At 43.4% G+C, this 16,385-nt stretch overlaps 1 protein-coding gene across 1 annotated transcript; it reads right to left on the bottom strand.

The window, feature by feature from the left end:
• Positions 1-215: 215 nt before the first annotated feature.
• On the bottom strand, positions 216-5,632 carry cgrrf1 (cell growth regulator with ring finger domain 1). Its single transcript, XM_029255171.1, has 7 exons — positions 5,506-5,632; positions 4,775-4,911; positions 2,334-2,511; positions 1,797-1,944; positions 1,610-1,717; positions 1,030-1,095; positions 216-954 (listed from the first exon to the last, which is right to left on the bottom strand). Exons 1-7 carry the CDS (start codon positions 5,622-5,624, stop codon positions 670-672), a joined length of 1,041 nt encoding a protein of 346 aa, XP_029111004.1. The 5' UTR covers positions 5,625-5,632; the 3' UTR covers positions 216-669.
• Positions 5,633-16,385: the final 10,753 nt, after the last annotated feature.

Genomic DNA, 16,385 nt, shown 5'->3' with positions numbered 1-16,385 from the left:
GGATCGTGACCGCAGTAAGCACACCGAGCTTCAGGCCACACGTTTCTCTGTGCCATAAGGAAGTCAAAAAAGACCCGTACTGTATTTTTACATTAGTGAAATTAAAAATCTTAACAAATAACGAAATGAAAACAACATCAAGCAACTTTAAATCTAATGCTTGCAAAGAAATGTAAACAAAAAAACGTTAGAAACACTTGGATTTCTATCCCAGACAGATTCAACATATAAACACTAATTTTATGTATTGTACATATTTTGCATAAATAGCTTTTAACATGGTTCCACATCTAAATCATTACAACATGACCTTCCTGTGAATCAAATAATCACAATTTCCCAGGCGCCTCCTCTCTACAGTGACAAAGGGAACTGTGTATGAAAGACTGACCTTGCAGAACACAGATGTGTAAAATCTCTCATTCAAAACAGATGAAGAATATATTCTTCCAGTGCAGCAAACCTTATATTTCATTAAATTATTACTCTGCCTTCAATTAATACTGAAGTGTTGTCCTTCTGCAGCAGGATGGTCTCTGTTTCTGAGAGAACGGGAGGTTCTGCTGCCTGTGGAATTACGAAACACTATGACACTGCACCCTAGAAGCTGTGCTCTCTCTTCTTGCCATGTAAGAAATGTCACTATGAGTTTATGAGAGCTGCATTCCCTCAGTCTCCCCACTCTGCCTCTGTTGCAGGATGGACCTGGGTGAGAGCGAAGGACTCAAGGACGAAAGCGCGACACATGGGGCAGTGCTGGACCCTGCCCAAGCAGCTATCACACAGGCATGTGTGCCTGCAGGGTAGTAAAACACGGTTCACTGGGGCATTCTGGCAAACCACACAGTCCCGGGCTGTTCCTGGGGAAGCCCTGTGCTCCCGTCCCTCCTCCTCCTCCTCCTCCTCCTTCTCCTTCTCCTCCTCCTTCTCCTCCTTCTCCTCCTCCTCCTCCTCCTCCTCCTCCTCCTCCTCCACTTCCTTGTAGAAGCCTCCTTTCTGAAGCCCCTTATTCTGTTTTGATCCCTCCACTTCTGTGTTTATGCCAAGGTCCAGGGGTTCAGACTGTCCTCCATCTTCCGTGGACATGAACAATGGCTGGAGAGATATACCCAGAAGCCATGAGGTCTGCTCACAACAGGCACTATCAAAGGCTGCAGTTAAAGGTGTTCCTCAAAACAAATTTAGGGTGTACCCTGCATAGCCAAAGTGACAGCGAATGAGTGAGATTACAAAATGAAAAGAAACTAAACTCACCGGCTCTTTAAATCATCCTTATGGGAAACTTTGGCATAGATTAAATAATCAAGTTAAACGTCACACACGGTGACCACTAGAAACTAGTTACCATGGTTTCCACAGTAAGGGAGTGTAGAGAAGTGGTTTATTATTGCTTTCTTCCACGTGTCTTTGGATTGTGAATATGGTAAAAAATGTGCAGACACCACACATCCTCAGCCTCACTTGAACCTACACCCAAACATACAGCTCAGGCACAGTGAGATAGCCATGTTACTGCTGTGGGCAGCCCGAGTAAGCTGATGAACTTCACAAACATCTTAGAGTACGTAAATTCAGTTGCGTCCGCCAAGCAAATACAGAAGCAGCTTACCTTCAGCTCATACATGCTTCCCTGAGATGTGAGAAGGTACTGAAACAGAACCCGTGTTGACAGCCTGTAACTGTTATCAGGCACATGGATCACAGTCACGCTAGAGACCTGAAAGTCACAGTACAGGAGTTACTGGAATTGTACGCAAACAGTGCCCGACCCCAGAATTCCCTGCTGACTGACTTACAACATTGTACTCATTCCGAACCTCTGGCTGTGCCAGAGTGAGCAGAGCCACGAGGGGGTAACAAGTGCGTGGCTGTGGTCCGAAGTCCCAGACACCCAGCTCAGCTGGCATCTGTGTGAACCGCTCCTCTGTGTCCTCCCGGCAGACACTGAGGGCTGAGTGAAGGTGTCAAAACTCAATGTGTCGACGTACTACAGGCCTTTAACATCCCACATTCTAACTCCTGTGCTTCTTACACCCTGTCAGAGAAAACTGAGCACTTTAGTACTCTGTCACATTACTGCATGTACACAAGACTGTCAAAAAGAACCGCCAACCCCTGTAATGACAGTACAGAAACAGTAATGAATGAGGTGAGTTGGGTCATGGCTGCTAGACTGAGGAAGGGGTGAGGCCTAGGGAGCAGGTCCCTCTTCTTCCTAAAACACATCACCTGTCTGTTTCACTTGCTTCGTAACACCTGGGTGCACAATGACACGTGCTGTGTGACACTCACTAGTTTGGAAAGACCGTTCCGCACAGGGAAATGAAGGATACTGGAAGGTCTGGAGGTGCTGATACTGAAAGTGCAAGGCCGTCTGGAAGCGCTGTGGTGTGCTCAGCGGTGGTCCATGCTGGTGAGCCTGGAGGGCACTCTGCAGGCCGTGGATACTGCAGCCCCAGTAAACGCTAAGGACGCAGTCCTCCAAGCACCGGGGTCGTAGGGCCACTCCCTCTGGGACATAAGAATATTAATATCCATACAAACAGATTCACTAATGTTCTAGAGGTCAGACAGAGGAGTTTCCCGATTAGCGCAGTTAACCACAGCGGGAAAAAGAAAGTTTCTAAAAAGAGCTTCAAAACACATACAGTTGGTCCTTGACTTAAGAACATCTGAGCATCATATATTTTGCTGTTCCAAGCTTTTTTAGAAATATTTAAGCTGCTATGCCAATTCAAACTGAGCACCAAGGCGTCGCCCGATGTACAGTCAGACAACGATCCCAAACAATAAGCGCTGCCTTATGTTTTTCAAAAGAGCAGACAAGGTGGAAAAGAAGTGAGCAGGAGGTGAACAAGCTGTAGATGATCCGACTCCTTTTACATCTACCGGTTCTGAGCCCGTCAGCGAAGTACCACCTCTTCGTCATTATCCACCTCCATGTAATACCTCAAGCTCCCCAGTTGATGGGCAGTTCTCGTCCACGCTTCAGGGTACATAATAAACAATTTACACTGATTTTAAACTTTCTTATAATTATGTTTTTATTCCTTATTATTACATAAATTTATTTAGCAGTCGCTTTTCTCCAAAGTGACTTCCAATGAACTTTATGGAGTGTCATCAGCCCAAACACCTTATTCACCAAGGTGATTTACACTGCTAGATACACTACTTACACTGGGTCACTCATCCATACATCAGTGGAACACACTCTGTCACTCACACACTATGGGTGAACCTGAACAGCATGTCTTTGGAGTGTGGGAAGAAACCGGAGCACCCAGGGGAAACCCACACAGACATGGGAAGAACATGACACAGACTGAGCGGGGATCAAACCCACATCCTCTCGCACCACCCAGATTCCGTGAGACAGCAGCGCTACTCGCTGTGCCACCAGGTCGCCCATTATTATGCTTATGTTGGGTATTACTGAATTTTGTATGATGTGTGGGATATAAAGAAGGTATTTTGGACCCAGAGCTGAGCACCAACACTCATTACTGGTATTTCTTATAGTGGACTCAAAACAGCAGGAAGTGTGCACAAACCATCCTGTCTCAACAGGGGTGGGGGGAGGGGGGTAAGAGGGAGACAAGGAAAAAGGGAGTGTGAGAGAGAAAGAGAGAGCGGGAAGGAGAAAAGGGGGGAAGGGAGGAAGAGTGAAGGAGAAGGGGGGGGGAGTCTGTCTGTGTACCCCTCTTTTCCTTTCCAAAAAACCCCTGCTTTTGCCTCCCACCCCACACATCTGTCTAGGTTGCAGAAATTTACATTTATTTATCTGGCTTTCTTCAAAGTAACACACAACTCAGAGTAAAAAAATATGTATTTTACAACAGAGAAGTAGAGATGCAGACATGCAGCTCTCAAAGTGCAGTCAATCAGTCCAATACCATGGTTTTGGCAAGTGCACGTTATATGTACACATTTCGAATTGATGATGAATTCCTGTTCCACTCCGTGCTATATTCAATTCATGATCTTTGAGTAACAAACCAGCTCTCGCTCTCAATCAAATTTGTAAGTCAGGGAATAACTGTAATGGCAACTACTTTTTCTGAACTTCCTCTTAATGAACCATATTCCTTCTATTCCCCATCTTCAGCTCCATTCCCCATTTATAACTTAGCTGAAGGAAATACTAATAATCAAGCATATAAGAGTTTTCAAGTGCAGGAAGACATATAGTAATACGGAGACCAAACACACACACACAAAATATCTAAAACCGCTTGTCCCGAGCAGGGTCGCCAGGAACCAGAGCCTAACCCGGCAACATAGGGTGCAAGGCTGGAAGGGGAGGGGACGCACCCCGGACGGAGTAGACCAAACAGTTAAACCTAAACATGTCTCATAGCAGGACAGTCCTAAGGACACAACAGGACTTTCTGAAAGCGCGGCTGACATGTATCCTGTGGGTGTGGTGGAAACCAGGGATGTGGAATCGGTACACAAAATCTACGTCTCCGACTCCAGTAACCCAATAATTTGCTTCTGACTCCATGACTCAGAATCCGCAGAACTGACTAAAAGTTGCACATTATTTTGGGGGTCGACTCATCCGGCAAATACAGGCCTAAACCTATATTAGACCTCTAATTTTTGGGGGTCGACTTATACACCGGCAAATTTAGTCGGAGTCGGTACATTTATACCGACTCCAGTAACCCAACAATTGCTTCCAACTCCGATTCCACAGCACTGGTGGAAACAACACCAGTGAGGCATCCACTGCATCGCTCCAGGTGTCCAGCGGTCACCAGGTCCTCACCTGTTAAGGAGCCACCTGCAGAGCCCAGCTCCAAAGCAAAGGGGTTTATCACCTGGACCATCCTCTTCTCGGGGATGTTCGCCAGAAGGTCCGCATCATCTGAACTTCGCAAGATGACTGGAACATCAATACGAAACCTTTCACAAGACAAAAAAAAGAAAAATAACAAAATAACAAGAGATAAAGATCAGTACGTACCTGATTCCGAAGAGCAGGTAGTGAGTGTACGAGTTGGGGGTCTTGCCTACAGTCTGCACCCCACTCCTGTAGGTACTTACGCAGAACTGGGACAGTAACAATACCCTGCTGTATGATTATGAATGCATAACTCATGGTAAAGCTGACCAAGTAACACTGTCGTGCAAAATGGACGAAGGTGCCCGCTGAATAAAGCAATTCAGTAATAATAATAATAATAATAATAATAATAATAATAATAATAACAGGACTCAGGAGCCGAGCCACAGCGGAAGTGCCAGCGCGTGGACAGGAAAGGAGAAGTGCTGCTCGTGAGTCACCACCCGCCGATGCCAGCGATCGACGAAAGGCAATGCCAATACCGGAGTTAAAACCGCCTGACTGCACTAAAATATACAGATGCTAAATATTATAAGAGAATAAATAAATTCATTTTCAGATACCAACATTCATCACTTCCCCTCTGAACACACGTCACGTGCTAACCAAAAAGACGCTCCCAGTCTCTAAGAAAAATTTAGAGGGAAACGGACCAGAGCAGAACCACAGCAGCGGTGACGATAAAGCACAGGAACACGAGGCTGATATAAAAAGGGGGACAGTACTCGTAGAGCATCTTCAGGAACAAGGCGGCCATGTCAAAGCCGTCCATAGATGTGGACAAACAGTCGGGTCACGTGACTACGGCGGCCCGTGGCTGTCATTCCGAGCCGAAAGGAGACGGAGTTCAGGCGCTAGCGAAAAAACGAATCCAAAAGATGTGCTCTTTCTGCCAGCATTACAAACAGCGGCCCAGTTTAATCTAACACTTCCGCAAAAACTTAAACCGTGGTGTTCATAATAAAAACGTCTTCCCTGTCTTTATTCATTTAGGAAAAATATCTAAATTGCAAATTTGCTGGTGCTGAAAATCGGATGGAACCCGATAGACAAGTGGTCTAAGTGTGGAAACTGAACATCCTTCTCCGACTTTACACTTGATATTTGTAGAATTAAACATAACTGACAGTAATAATGCTCTTGAAAAACAAATACATTTTCCATATTGTGCAAACGAGCTGACAAGAAACGCGGGATTTCGTTAAATAACCACTAGGGTGCAGTCTTTGTCAAATAAAAAAAAAATGTCGTTGCCGGGGGAAATGTCTCGTGCAGGAAGGTGCGTGAACTCAACTTGCAAAACACGACTTCTTACTTTCTGTAGTGACTACACCGAGTCTAAGTATTCGTGCCAAGTCCAAGTACAGCTTTCTCATCATTTAAAAGTACTCTAGAGCTTCAGCATGCACCTTCGTAAATGTGTTTGTTTCTGCAGGTGGACAGATGGGACTCGTCCCAACTGACTTGCTACCATGATATGCCATCTGCATCTCTTAGAAACTCAATAACTGACTTCTACTCTAGCTTTGTGTGAGGGAAAGTACAGCTGGGTCACAGGTTCGAATCTCACCTCCAGCTGTAGTACCCTTCAACAAGGCACTCGCCCTAAGTTGCTCCAGTGAAATTACCCAGCTGTGTAAATGCTTAAATAATTATAAGTAGCTTCGCATTATAAATGGACAAGAGTGTCGGATAAACAAATAAATTATCATAATGATGGTCAGTTCCAGTAGGCAGGCAATATTTTGCGTGTGTTGTTCAGACAACTCAAACGCTCGTACGCAATTCAAGTTTTTGGTATAACTGTTTTTGGTCAGTTATTTCAGATAGGTTCTAAACAAGAACACCTTTACTTGAATGAAACCGTCGCCGAAGAATGTAGACTGGCAGAACCCATAGAAGAATTTAAGTTGTAATAATAGCCAGATTATTTATTTATAACGAGTGTGTATCTCTTGTCTGGAGGGGTCAAAATAAAATATACATTTTCCAGCTTCAGATGTTTTCACCTATTATCCACATATTTCACATATGTTTTTCTTTGCTTTATTCTTTAAAAAATGCTCTTTCCCAGTTTTGTTCTAAAAATAGATTTGCAGATGAGCTTGCCTATAGCAAGGTTCTCATTCTGAAATAACATGTGTCCGTTGGATGGAGTCCAACATGGACAAGTAGTTTTTCTTCTTCTTCCTGTCCGTCTCTCTGGAGCTTTGGTGTAATCCCTTGCCATCCCACCTGGACCACTGCAGGAAGAGCACGGCTGCAACACTGTTAGCTGTGTGGGGCTGCGACATAAACTCTGACAACCTGAGGAAGAGGAGAAGCTGTGCTCAGGAGCTCCCTTATGAACCGATGGCATCTTTCCTGACTTTGTTCTCCTACAAAGACATCTGCCCTTGTTTGCCCCAACCAGCCCTGCTGCTGGAATGCACCTCATGTCTCCGTTACTGCAATGGAATGGGGGGAAGATGGGTGAGGATATTTCAGACCTATCAGAGAGGCCCCCAATGCTAAGACCATACTGCCATAGTGCTAACAGCTACCAGCTGACAGATTAATTTGCATTAGCATCTCCTGTTGGGAGGAGTACAACCCCCTTAGTGTCTTCTGTTGAGAGGTGTATGAACCCCTTAATGTCTCCTGTTTGGGGGAGCAGGACCCCCTTAGCATCTCCTGTTGGCAGGAATACGACCCCCTTAGTGTCTCCTTTTGGGAAGAGTACGACCCCCCTAGAGTATCCTGTTGGGAGGTGTTTCAACCCCTTAATGTTTTCTGTTGGGAGGAGTACAACCCCATTAGCGTCTACTGTTGGAAGGAATACGACCCCATTAGTGTTTTGTTCTGCGAAGAGGACAACCCCCTTAGAGTTTCCTGTTGGCAGGAGTACGACCCCCTTAGTGTCTCCTTTTGCGAAGTGTATGAACCTCTTCGTCGTCCTGTTGGGAGGAGTACGACCCCCTCTGGTTTAAAGGCAACCGGAGTGACCCCTTGTTAAGCCAATGCACTGATGTGTATGCCTTCCTTTCTCACATATGATGAGTAGATGGTGTCCTTTGCTTTGGTTGTAAAGCAAACTGCTAGGAACAGTATGTTAACCATTTGTGGCCATTTTTCAGGGCTAAATGAGTGTGTACAGAGTAAGGGAGGGGTCAAGGTGGTGGAAGATGAGGTAGTGGTGATTGCAGCAGGAGGCCCCTGTCGCAGTGTCTCCATTTCCCCAGCTTGATAAGCCCGTCTGCGGCTGAGGGTGCAAGGCAGACATGGAGGCCCCAAGGACCCCCTTAGGGGCTGCTCAATCACAGTGAGCCCTCCTGGGAATTCGCACCTCTGGTGCCTCTCTGTAGCCGAGCCTGTGTCCTTTAGAGGATGGAGTGGGCCGAGAGGTATGTAGAGATTGAGGTTTGTATCCCTGCATTTCTTTGGAGAAAGTGTAGCTGAATTTGTGAGGAAGAGTAACTGAATTCATATCCCAAAAACAGACAGGGCTCATTTTAAGACTGTCATTCATTATACGGTTGCTAAACATCACTCATTCAAATCTCCAAAATTAATCACAAAAAAAGCATCAGAAAAATGTCAGTGAGATCATACAAGTTGCAATGTTGTTTTTGTGTTTATACTGTATACATATGACAATGACAGCTTTGCCTTAGTAGTTATAAGTACAGGTAGACCTGGCTTAAGAAAAAGATTATGTCCAGCTTGGATAAAGTTAGAATACACAATAATAATAATAATAATAATAATAATAATTGTCATCATCATTCTGTGTGTTACTTGTTTCTTTTAGTGATTTGGTTTCCATGCTGTAAGTTATTACAGTGGACTGAGTGATGGTATTCAAGGGAAGACCATTTAAAGTGGCTGTGTGTCACCGTGGGCAGTAAACCAAGCACATTATTTGCAGAGAAATCATCTCACTAATTTGCTAAACTGCACCGAAATTGAGAACTGCTTGCGTTACAACTTACACTTTTATTCTGCTGTTCATACATCTACAGTTCACTTCAAAGTGGAGCAGGTGAGGTCATTGACCTTTCGGTAACCTTTGGTTGCATAAGCAAGTCCCACTGATGTGAACCTGTGACCAGCAGGCTACAAATTCAACACCTTGACTACAGTGCAATGCCACATGCTGCTAAATAACTCTGTATTCAAATGTAAATAACGTTTTACTGTACACAAAAGATTTATTAGATATGTACTTTTCCAAAGTATCCAAATACACAAACACATCTAAACATTTCAACAAGTCAGAAGTTCTTAATGTTTGTAATGGAATGTTTGTATGGGGAAAGAGTGTAAACTGATAAAAGTTTTTGTTTGAGTTTTTTTGTTTTCTTAAATGAAATGAAATATTTCTGAATCTTAGTAAACAGTGTATAAATAAATTGAATATATTAATATAGCTTATGAATGTTCATGGTCATTTTGGTTGCGATTGACTTCAGTTGATGTTGGTCCTTCTCCCAAGTGCGTATTAAGTTTAACAATTTTATGCAGTTATAGTCTGTGTTTTGCTTTATTCTGAAAAGATTAAAGCAATCGTGTCTCTGTACATCCTCCTGTGTGGCCGTGAGCCTATGGACACTTCTCTCCTTCCCCAAGTGATGCTCACTCATAAGTGGATTTTTGTCATTCTGCCTGGAGGGTCACGGCTCTTAACACACTTAAATCCTTCGTGCTTCAGAAAGAAGGGAAACCCTAGCGCTCGTGAAATTCTGCCTGCATGGAGGAAAAGTGCTTTGGATCAGCTTGTGACTCGAGACTAGTGATTGTGACTGAAGTTTTACTGGTTACGTGGAAAAGAATAACACGGGAAAAAACTGTGCAGTGCTCAGTGGTGACGTTGTGGTGACTGTGGATGTCAGTAACCTGTTGTGACAGTTGTGCGCAATAACAGTACATTCGTTCAGTAAGTAGGTCTTAGAAATCAGGGAGGGATGCCTCTTTGGTTACCCTGTCAGAATTACATCAGCGGGACTGGAAACTCTCAGTGGGAGCAAAAGCTGTGTTTCCGGCATGAAACACACGTTTCACACATCCGCCCATGTTACAGCCCTCCTCAAAGTGTTTACGCTTTCTCCCCTTTAAAAACACAAATGTTCACAAACATTTATTCGCACAGTAAAAGATTTGTTAACTTTGACAGCTTTCATGTGTGCCTGTTGTGTTTTTTTTGGTGGAATTTACAGTTTAAAGTGTATAGTTCAGCACCCAAGTTCAGCATCTCTGGATGCTCATGAGTATGCACTGTACTTTCTTACTGTGTTTGGGTGGAGGTGTTTTACCTGGTTTTCTGTGTTATTGACCAGATGCCAGCATTGATGTTTATCTTTTTCACATCTTAAGTTTTTTTTTAATATCTCGACTGACAAAATAAACTTTGAAACAGGTATCTACCTTGATTGTTGGTAGGGGAAGAAGGGAGAGTGACTCTGGAGGGTGTCCTGCAGCTACATACTTGAGCTCATAAGGTCAGATCTCTTTGTTAAAAAAGGCCTCTGTCTTATTGCTCTCATCTTAGTTGCCTGCCCCAAGCCACTTTTTATTCTCTTTTATTCCTCCTGCTCCTTTAAATAGAACCCTTCGGCTACTTAACCTGCCTTCCAGGCTGAGTACAGATGACTACATGTCAGCATCACTCGCCTTGCTGTTCGTCGCTCTTCCTCACTGTTTGCTTTTCACCAAGACTCGGAGCTAAGCTGCTGCGGTGAATCTTTCCCATCATGTTTTATCACCCGGATATTCTTATTTTCACCAGTGCGTCGTCAGAGTGGTTAACCAAAGGTTATTTTGTTTATGACAGTGTTCTCGAATTCCTTGAATAAATGCCATGTTCTCTAGCTCACTAAAGAAAAATGCTGAGGCAATTAAAGCAAAGTTTGTGTGTCCAAATTTTCTCCTATTCACCGAGAATTTACAATTGCTTCAACACCAGATTTCCATGAATTGTGGGGCAGTGAGTAATGGGAAATAAGGCCACAGGGCTACACATGGGGAGCAAAGTGGATGGAGTCAATGAGTGGAATACACTTTTGGAGGAGTGGGAAGAGTGGCCTCAATATGCCTGATCATGCTGAAAACAATGCGCAAGTGAGAATTGGGTTCACACTTACCATAACGGGCAATTCAGAGACATGTGGAACACTGGAGTAAACAACAAAGGTGAAACACTGTTCACATGAAAAAGAATGGACAAGGGTGACATTTTCAAACATAACTTAATGGACCTGGGAGAGACATGATCCTACTCGTTATAGAAGACACACTGAACATAGCAGACAACAAAGAGACTTGTGAAACACATGACAAGAACGACTTTACTCAGTCAACATAATGGACAAAGGAGATACATATTAAGACATCCTAATGGACAAGGGTAACACTTGTTCATACGCCACGTAATGGACAAGGGAGAGACCTACGTATTCACAGTTAACGTATTGGATCATGGAGATATACAGCCACGTTCACCTTAAAGGACATTTGAGACACGTTTACACTCAATAGAAAAGAGAGAAATCACACACAACACTAGGGACAAAGCAGGGACATGTACAATCTCAAAATTATGGACAACGGAGAGATAAGTTCACACTCAGCATAATAGATAAGGGAGAGACACGTCCACAGTCAACACACAAATTGGAAGGAAAGACATCCTGAAGTCAGGTCTCAGAGCAGGAAAAAGCCCAAGTCTGCAGTCAGCCAGTCAGTATACATTGGACCACAAGGCAGGGCCTCCCCAAGGCTCAGTACGGTAAAGTATTCAGTGCTGTCGTGCTTTGTGGGCCTGCCAAAATCTGCAAAAAGAAATATAACTCTTTGGCTTCTTTTTATTGCTCTCTTGAGCCAGGCCCAACTCCATTTTCAGCAGGTGCAGTTGGAAGCAATGGAACAAACAGAGTATCCATAGTATCCATGTGTCCTGCTGCTTCCCTTACCAACTTCAAAACAGGATACAGGAGGGTGATCCTTCATATTGTCTTTACATGTACATTTGCAATCATTCAGTTAGGAGAAAATCAGGCTCAGAATGAAATAAAAGCAAATTAAGGCCAAGATTCATAATATTTTAAAAAGTAGACAGCGGTACAGTTGACACAGCATTAAAAATATATTTTCCTGGTAAGTAAGAGGTGCAAAGGTGTGGAGGTCATTAAAGAGTTTCAGTGGATGACAAGAAGAAGAAGAAGAAGAAACTATCTAGATTGCAGCTTTCTGCTTTCCTTCTATTCCTTCCTTCCTGTCAGTCGCTGTGGACGCGCTGATGGTGAAGTCCCCTGGGGTCCCCTACCGTTATAGGGTTGTGTACAAAGCAGCAGATAAAAGGTACTCGCCCCCTGAATGAATCCAGGAGGAATGCTGATCGCATCACAACAGTTGTTAAACGCTACGCAAAGCCCCGGATCCCACGAGGGCCATGGGACAAAGGGGAGGGCTTGCACAATAAACTCCACAAAAAACCCTCCACTCACTTTATGGTCGATACTAAAAAGCAGTGTCCGAGTACACGGACATGGATGTCCACTATGTGATCTGAGCCCCAAAACCTTCTCTTTTTCATATTCTATATTAAGCTTCTTTGAGGAAGCCAAAATGACATCTCTGAACATATGTGAGAAGGAGCTTTTTGTTGAAGAGTCGTCGTTACCTGTGTTCATTGTTAAGGGTTTATGGTCTGTGTGTGAGTGTGTGCGTGTTGGCAGGGCTGGTGGGTTGATGGGGGGGGCGTGGTTACAAATTAGTGGTCCTGGCTGGAATGCTCTTCAGTGGCTGGAATGTGAAGCCCCAGAGAATGGATTAACATGCTAATGGAGATTGTCTGTGGTGTAATGAGTTTTAACACTCTAACTCTAGTAATGAGGAGAGCGGGGCAAGGGGGGGGGGTTATCTTGATGAAACCCTATTAATAGATATCGTCGGGCATTTTTACGTACTTTCTCACTAGTCTATAAGCGCCACCTCTCAATATCTGCTGAGCCAAAAAAATTAAAGAGGAATACTTTTACATTAGTATTGACCATGCATTCAAAAGACATCGGCAAGTTTGTGTTGAATACCTGTAGGAATTCTATTTTTGCTGAGTGGTTGATGGACATGTGTTCATTTCTACAGTGATATCAAAGGCACAGCTTCACCTTCCTCTTCCAAATCTGTGCAACAGTCTGTTTCTCTCTCTCTGTCAAATTCAAATTCAAATTCACATCCAGATGCTTTATTTTCATGGCAGTTTGACCTGTGTTGCAGGTCTGCATGTAAAGCTGCAAATCAGTGTAAAAGTGGTATCAGCACATTTGAAGAAAAAATTTAGTATCAGAATCAGAATAAGAACGAGCTTTATTGCCAAGTATGTTCACACATACAAGGAATTTGTCTTGGTGACAGAAACTTCCACAGCACAGACAGAATGAATTAGTAATTAGATCTATTAAAAATCTATTATCATCCCAGAAAAGACTTTTAAAACTTTTATTATTCTATTTCCAATTTACATTTACATTAACATGTATTCATTTAGCAGATGCTTTACTCCAAAGCGACGTACATCTCATAGAAAATACAACGTGTCCGTTACATTAGCAGAAAGAGAGACATAGAGGCAGAGGGGTGATACTTTGATGCAATTAGTTTGTTTCTTTCCATCTCATGAACCAATGTTCACCACACAAGTAGCTGCATAAAACTTTATCAGAATATCCACAATTCCTGATCATCTTCCTGGATTTTTTTTTCTGAGATAGATATTAACATTTGCATTACATTACAGAAGTAGCTACACAAAGGTTTATCCAGGCATGATCTTAAAGTTATGGTGCATGAATACACCTTACATGAATTTAAGAGATTATGGGTGAAGTGAGTCTGGAAGGGGTGAGTTTTAAGACCCTTTTTAAATATGGACAAAGATTCAGCAGTTCTGAGTGAGAGGGGGAGGTCATTCCACCACAATGGAGACAGAACCAAGAACCTTTGTGCTTTAACTCTTGTGCGTGGGACCACCAGGCGGGCAGATGTGGAAGAGCATAGTAGTCTGGTTGGGGTGTAGTGGATGATGAAGTCTTGTAGGTGGCTAGGAGCAGTTTTCTTGTTGCATTTATAAGCCATAACCAGGGTCTTCAATTTGATCCTTGCAGCTATAGGAAGCCATTGCAGAGAAACGAGTAGCGGAGATACATGGGAACGCTTCGGCACATCAAACACAACTCTGGCAGCAGCATTCTGTATCAGCTGCAGAGGTTTGATGGCAGTAGCGGGAAGGCCAGACAGAAGAGAGCTGCAGTAGTCCAGACGAGATGTCACCATGGCCTGGACAAATAGTTGCGTTGAGTCTGTTGTGAGGTAAGGACAGATCTTGCAGATGTTATGCAAGATGTATCTGCAGGTCTGGGTTGTGGCTTCGATGTGCTGAGAGAAAGAAAGACTTGGGTCAATTGTCATTCCCACACTCTTAACTGAGGAGGTGGGAAAAATCATTGAGTTGTCCAGATTGATCAAGAGATCATGACAGGGTGACAAGCTAACTGGGAGGTGTAGAATCTCTGTTTTGGAGAGGTTGAGTTGTAGGTGGTGATCAGATGTCTATGCAGAGATGTCTGGCAGTCAGTGATGCGCATGGACATGTCTGATGCTCCAGGTGGAAATGAGAGTAAGATCTGCGTATCATCGACGTAGCAGTGATATTTGAATCCATGGGAGGTGATGACGGGGCTGAGGGAGGAGGTGTAGATTGTGAAGAGCAGAGGACCCAGTACCGAGCCCTGCAGGACACCAGTTGAGAGAGGCAGAGGAGAAGAATGGGGCCCTGCCAGACCACTTGATAGGATCTGTCAGATAGGTAGGACTCAAGCCATCTTAGTGCTGTTCCTTTGATCCCAAGCTGATTAAGAGAGGAGAGTAGAATCTGGTGGTTGACAGTGTCGAATGCTGCAGACAGATCGAGGAGGATGAGGACTGAGGAGGGGGGGCTACTCCAGCCAATTGGAGAGCATCAGGCACTGCCAGGACTGCTGTCTTGGTGGAGTGACCAACTCTGAATCCAGACTGATATCCATCGAGAAGATGGTGCCATGTGAAGAATTCAGATAGTGGATCACAGGCTGCCCATTCTAGAGTTTTAGACAGAACAGAGAGGAGGAGACTGACCTGTAGTTCTGGACTGAGTTAGCATCCAGAGAGAGTTTGTTTACCATAGGTGAAATGAGGGCAGTTTTGAAAGCAGATGGTAAGGAGCCTGAGGAGAGCAAAGAGTTGATGATCTTGGAGATGTAGCTGGAGAGTTGGGGTGGGGAGATGGTCTGTAGGAGTGAAGATGGGATCGGATCTAAGGATCAGGTGGTGGCTTTGTGTGATGTCAGGAGGTCGGACATTTCAGTTTCTGACACAGACTTGAGTGCGAAGAGCGTGACTTCACAGGGAAGTCCAGCGCGAACAGAGCAGGGTGATACTGAGAACTTGTCCGTGGTTGCATTGAGTAGTTGCAAGCTGTATTTTGTTATGGAAGAAGGTTGTTTTAGCTGAGGAGACAGCAAAGTGAAAAGCAGCCAAGAGTTGTTTGAAGACATCCAGAACCATGCGAGTCTTGGATTTTTGCCATCGTCACTCTGCAGCCTGGAGTTTTGTCCTGTTAGTTTTTATTATTATTATTATTATTATTATAGTAACTTGTAAACAACAACAACAACAATAATAATAATAACAAGAATAATAATAATTTACTCACAGTGACATACCCATTTAATAGCTGGGTAATTTTTACTGGAGCATTTTGGGGTAAATACTTTGCTCAAGGGTGTTACAGCAAACACAGTGCTTACAGCTTCAGCATTTGCAGATTGCATGAATCCCACCTCTTACTGTACCCTTTAGCAAGGCAATTACGTTAAAAAATTACCAAGCTGTGCAAATGGGAAAATATTTGGAAAGAGCAATGTTTTTAATCAATTTTTGAAAAAATTTACAAATTGGTGCCACCTAGTTAATGACACTGAACACATTGGAATAAAATGGAAAAACTATCAATGTCCACGTATTTAGGTATTTAGCAGGTGGTGTAAATACAGCCCAATCAGAGTTTATAGGGTAAGAACAAAGTGATCAGTTTATTGGTGCTCTCAATACGGCACATGCTCATGAGTAAAGCTGTTTTGTTTTCAATCAATTAATTTAAACCTAGAAAGAGTTTAAACCTGAAAATTCTTGTAAAGATAGACTATTTTCATGGACTACCAAGTTTTAACAAAGCTGAAGACACAAAGACCACAGATGAAAAAGATTTAAGTCGTAGGAGTTACTTCATGATCTCACATGGTCTCACATTCATTTCTAGAACTTTTCCAGAAGATTGTTACATGCACATGATTCATTCAGTCTTAAAGAATGAAAATAATTTTCATGGAATGAATGTTTATGGACCTTGATCGTTCTTCTCTCTGTGTTCTCATTTGAAATTCCTTGCTGTAAACAGTTGCAAGAAAATGTTAAGAGAACCCTTTCAGATTATTTGTATTTCTACACAATAAGCCTTTCA

The sequence above is a fragment of the Scleropages formosus genome, chromosome 1, assembly GCF_900964775.1.
Source record: "Scleropages formosus chromosome 1, fSclFor1.1, whole genome shotgun sequence".
NCBI lineage: Eukaryota > Metazoa > Chordata > Actinopteri > Osteoglossiformes > Osteoglossidae > Scleropages > Scleropages formosus.
Note: the sequence above shows the minus strand (reverse complement) of the source record. Positions and strands in the feature narration are given on the sequence as shown.

What these genes read in the sequence shown, in the direction of transcription:
- cgrrf1 (XM_029255171.1), bottom strand. Translation starts at nt 5,624, where the DNA reads ATGGACGGCTTTGACATGGCCGCCTTGTTCCTGAAGATGCTCTACGAG. An exon ending in TGCAGGTGGCTCCTTAACAG is followed by an intron (nt 2,512 to 4,774) that starts GTGAGGACCTGG and finishes CTTATGTCCCAG; the next exon opens with AGGGAGTGGCCCTACGACCC. An exon ending in CAGCACCTCCAGACCTTCCA is followed by an intron (nt 1,945 to 2,333) that starts GTATCCTTCATT and finishes CTCAGCCCTCAG; the next exon opens with TGTCTGCCGGGAGGACACAG.